Source organism: Callospermophilus lateralis, chromosome 1 (genome assembly GCF_048772815.1).
Source record: "Callospermophilus lateralis isolate mCalLat2 chromosome 1, mCalLat2.hap1, whole genome shotgun sequence".
Lineage (NCBI taxonomy): Eukaryota > Metazoa > Chordata > Mammalia > Rodentia > Sciuridae > Callospermophilus > Callospermophilus lateralis.
The window spans coordinates 158,452,806-158,456,474 of NC_135305.1; the positions used below are offsets into that span (position 1 = coordinate 158,452,806).

A 3,669-nucleotide genomic window follows, 5' to 3' on the forward strand; every position below is an offset into this window, starting at 1 on the left:
TCCCCAGCCCTTTTATGTATTTTATTTAGAAACAGGGTCTCACTGAGTTGCTTAGTGCCTCTCTAAGTTGCTGAGGCTGGCTTTGAACTCTCGATCCTCCTGTCTCAGCCTCCGGAGCTGCTGGGATTACAGGCATGCTCCAACACACCCGGCTTCAGTTTCTTTATATATAAAATGTATTCAGGGAATAAGTCATAGCATTGAGCACTTATTGGCAGACATAGAGCTTCGTGATTCATATGTGCTTCTTCATGCACTCATTCAACAATTATTTTTTGAGCACTTACTATGTGCAGGTGTTCTTCTAGGCACTGGGGACATAATGGTGAATAAAGTCCTTGTGCTTCAGGATTGAATTCATTGAATCTGCCCAATGACCCTTTGAAGGTCATTATTTAAAAAAAAATATTTTCTTTTTAGTTGTAGTTGAACACAATACCTTTATTTATTTATTTATTTATATGGTGCTGAGGATCAAACCCAGCACCTTGCACATTCTAGGTGAGTGCTCTACCACTGAGCCACAACCCCAGTCCCTGAAGGTCATTATTATTGTTAACCCTGTTTGACAGATGAGGAAATTGAAGTTGAAAGCAGTTTAAAATCTGCCCCAGAATCACATGTTTACAAAGTAGCTGAGTTGGGATACAAAATTAGATCCGTCAGACTCTCTACAGATTGTTCCTTTGATTTCCAGGCTGTGCAGCACCTCTGAAGAAGGAAGCAATAAGCCAGTCTCCTCCGGGTCTTTTCAGGCTAAAGAACTAAATGTTGGCAAAGTCCTTCAATGGGGAGACTACCCTGGGAATTAGAGCCGGTGTAAGTGGAGGAATAGAGAATTACTTTCACCACTTTGTGGCTTGGGAATAGAGCTGAGTTTGGCCTGGATTCCCTTCCCTTAACTCAAGGGAGGAGCAGCCTGTCATTTCACAGAATCATCTGGTTTTGAGGGTTCCAGAAGTCTATTTGGAAACACCTTATGCACAAGCGAGACCCATCGTGAGAGGAAAAACTGTGATGTTTGCATGGTCTAGAAACGATTTTCAGTGAAAGGGTGAGGGTCTTACATATTGCTGCTGCTCCCAAAACTGCTGTCACGCAAGAGTAGAGTAATAACCCTCCAGGCACAAGGGACGCAGATGTCCAATACTAAATTCAAATTCAGTAAATATTTGAAGAAGAAAGAAAGAATGATTTCAATCCACATATACATAACAAGCAGTCAAAAGCACTTATGCTGGATTTAGCACATGCGAAAGGACAGCAGGCTTTCAAACTCTCAGCAAGCCCTGGGGAAACCAGGGAAGGTGCCTGTCCTTTAGCACCTTCTTGGGCTACCTGGAAGTCAAGACATTGACAAAGAAATATACAGAGGGGCCCAAAAGGAGATGAAAATCATCAGAACCAAGACATCCTGATTTAAAGAGCCTCTCTCAGCCTAAAATAAAAGTTCAGTTCCTTTTATTTTATTTATTGACTCAGTTCAGTTCCTTTTTTTCAAAATAAGTAAGGGTTTAAGGTCAAAGAATAGGAAATAGCAATACATCATTAAGTTCAATAACTTCCCCCCAGAGCAAGAACATGACCCAGTAAAGATTCATACCTGTATCCTCATCCGTTTAAAATTACACAGGAGCTGAGCAATTCCTAACCAACATACATGCCCATCCTGTCCCCTATCACTGTAATCAGATTACACAAACGCAACACACTCACTTCCACCGACTGGAACCTTCCCCAAAGGTAGAGGAACGTGGGTTTCACTTCCAACAGAGTAAAAAAGATACAGCTAAGAAGGGGTGGTAGCATTTTCAAGGTCCCCCACCCCTGAGCATGAATTAACTCAAAGTGGCCATCTGTCCTCCTTGACGTTGCTGGCCTGTTTGTTTTAGTGCCATTCAACACACTTGGAGGTCCCCCTGAACATCTGGCTGGCTTTGGACACTATTTGCCATGCTGCTGCAACTCTTACGACAGAGGTCAGAAGTTGGCATCTCCTCCATCTTCTGTGACTTTGAGGGTCCTGGCTGCTTGGGTCTCAAATGATGGATTTTAAGCTTGGTATAGAATTTGGGAAACGAGGGGCTTGAAAAATAATACACCAGGGGGTCCAGCACGCTGTTCGTGTAGGTGAAGCTGAGGGTGACGTGGAGGGCCACATGGACAGACGCGTTGCAGGCGCTGAAGGGCAACGTCCAGACGAAATACAGTCTGGCCAGGACGCTGGGCAAATAGCAAGTGATGAAGACAGCGGCTACCACCATGATGAAGCGGATAGCCTTCCTCATCCGAGCCTGTCTGGCCAGCTGCTGCCGCTGCTTCAGGCTCCAGATCACCTTGAAGGAACAGAACGTGATGAGGCCCAGAGGCAGGAAGAACTCCAGTTGGAACATGATGTCGTGCCAGCCATTCGCCGACTCCATGATGAAGCTCTCACAAGACGTGGCATTCTTCTGCAGACATAGGTGGCTCTCCGTCAAAAGATGCAGAGTTCCCAAGATGACCAAGGTCCAAAGGACGCAGACAGTGCCAGCTGCGGTCCGGTTGGAGATGGTGTTCACTATATGGTGGGGGTGGACCACTTTGAAATACCTGTCCACGGCCACCACTGTCAGGAAGACAATGCTCCCGGCTCTGTTCATGGCCAGCATGAACAGCACCAGGCGACAGGTAAGATCCTGAAAGGCCCAGTGTCTGTCTCTGAGGTAATAGTCTGTCCGGAAGGGTAGGCAGATCATGAGGAGGAAATCAGCCACGGCCAAGTTGAAAAGGTAAATGGTGCTCGGCTTCCAGGTCTTCATGTGGAAGCAGAAACCACACAGAGCAATCCCATTGCCCAGGGCGCCGAGCACGAAGGCCAGGATGAGCAGGGGTGGCATCACCTGAGAGATGAGGTCCCCCTCAAGGAGGCAGCATGACTTATTGTCCATAGTGCAGGGAGGACAGGTGTTCGGGGTGCCCAGTGGCCCCTGGAGTCCCCACCAAGGCACAGGTGCTTATCTGTGTGCTACCACTGACCCAGTGGCTGTGCCTTCAACCTCATCACCTTGACAATCAGTCACGGCACCCAGGGGTAGATGGGGCTACCACACCCGGAGGAGAAATCAGCCAGGAAACGAAAGCCACAGGGAGGTCCTTTCTAAGAAGCTGGGGTTACAAACCGCTTGTCTTCCAGAGAGGTGAAGCCTGTAGCTCGGCCAGACTCCGAGATGCATGCGATATCTTGTAGGTGGGAAGTGGCCAGAGGGTCCCATGAGATTCGTGCTGCAGAGGAGTTGCTGAGTGCAGCCCCAGAATTTTCATACTCGGCTTCCTCTTTCTCCCGCGACTCACTCTGTCCTGGAGAGCCCACAGTACTGGCCCAGAAGGCTGGGACACGCTTGTTTGTCCTCCCTCCTGGTGGAGAAATACAAACATTTCCTGGAGTCAGTCTGAGCCTCTGCCATTGCTTTCCTCCCCTAACCTTTGCCTGACTGCCCCGTCCTCTCCTCCATCCCATGGGACACTCCAGGCCATGCCAGAGAGGGGAGGCTCTGCTCTGCAGCTGCTCGGAGGCACTTCCTGAGCCCACTCTCCAAAACAGCACTCAAAAATTGGGAGGGTCTATACAGAAAAAAAAGGTCTAAACATATGACATTTGTTGGGTGTTAGAAAAATTCTTTGGAGGGG

General features: G+C 48.1%; 1 protein-coding gene across 1 annotated transcript; it reads right to left on the reverse strand.

Annotated features, from left to right (window-relative positions):
- Positions 1–440: 440 nt before the first annotated feature.
- Positions 441–3,441, reverse strand: Hcar1 (hydroxycarboxylic acid receptor 1). Its single transcript, XM_076845601.2, has one exon. It carries the CDS (start codon positions 2,928–2,930, stop codon positions 1,899–1,901), a length of 1,032 nt encoding a protein of 343 aa, XP_076701716.1. The 5' UTR covers positions 2,931–3,441; the 3' UTR covers positions 441–1,898.
- Between the last annotated feature and the right edge of the window lie 228 nt (positions 3,442–3,669).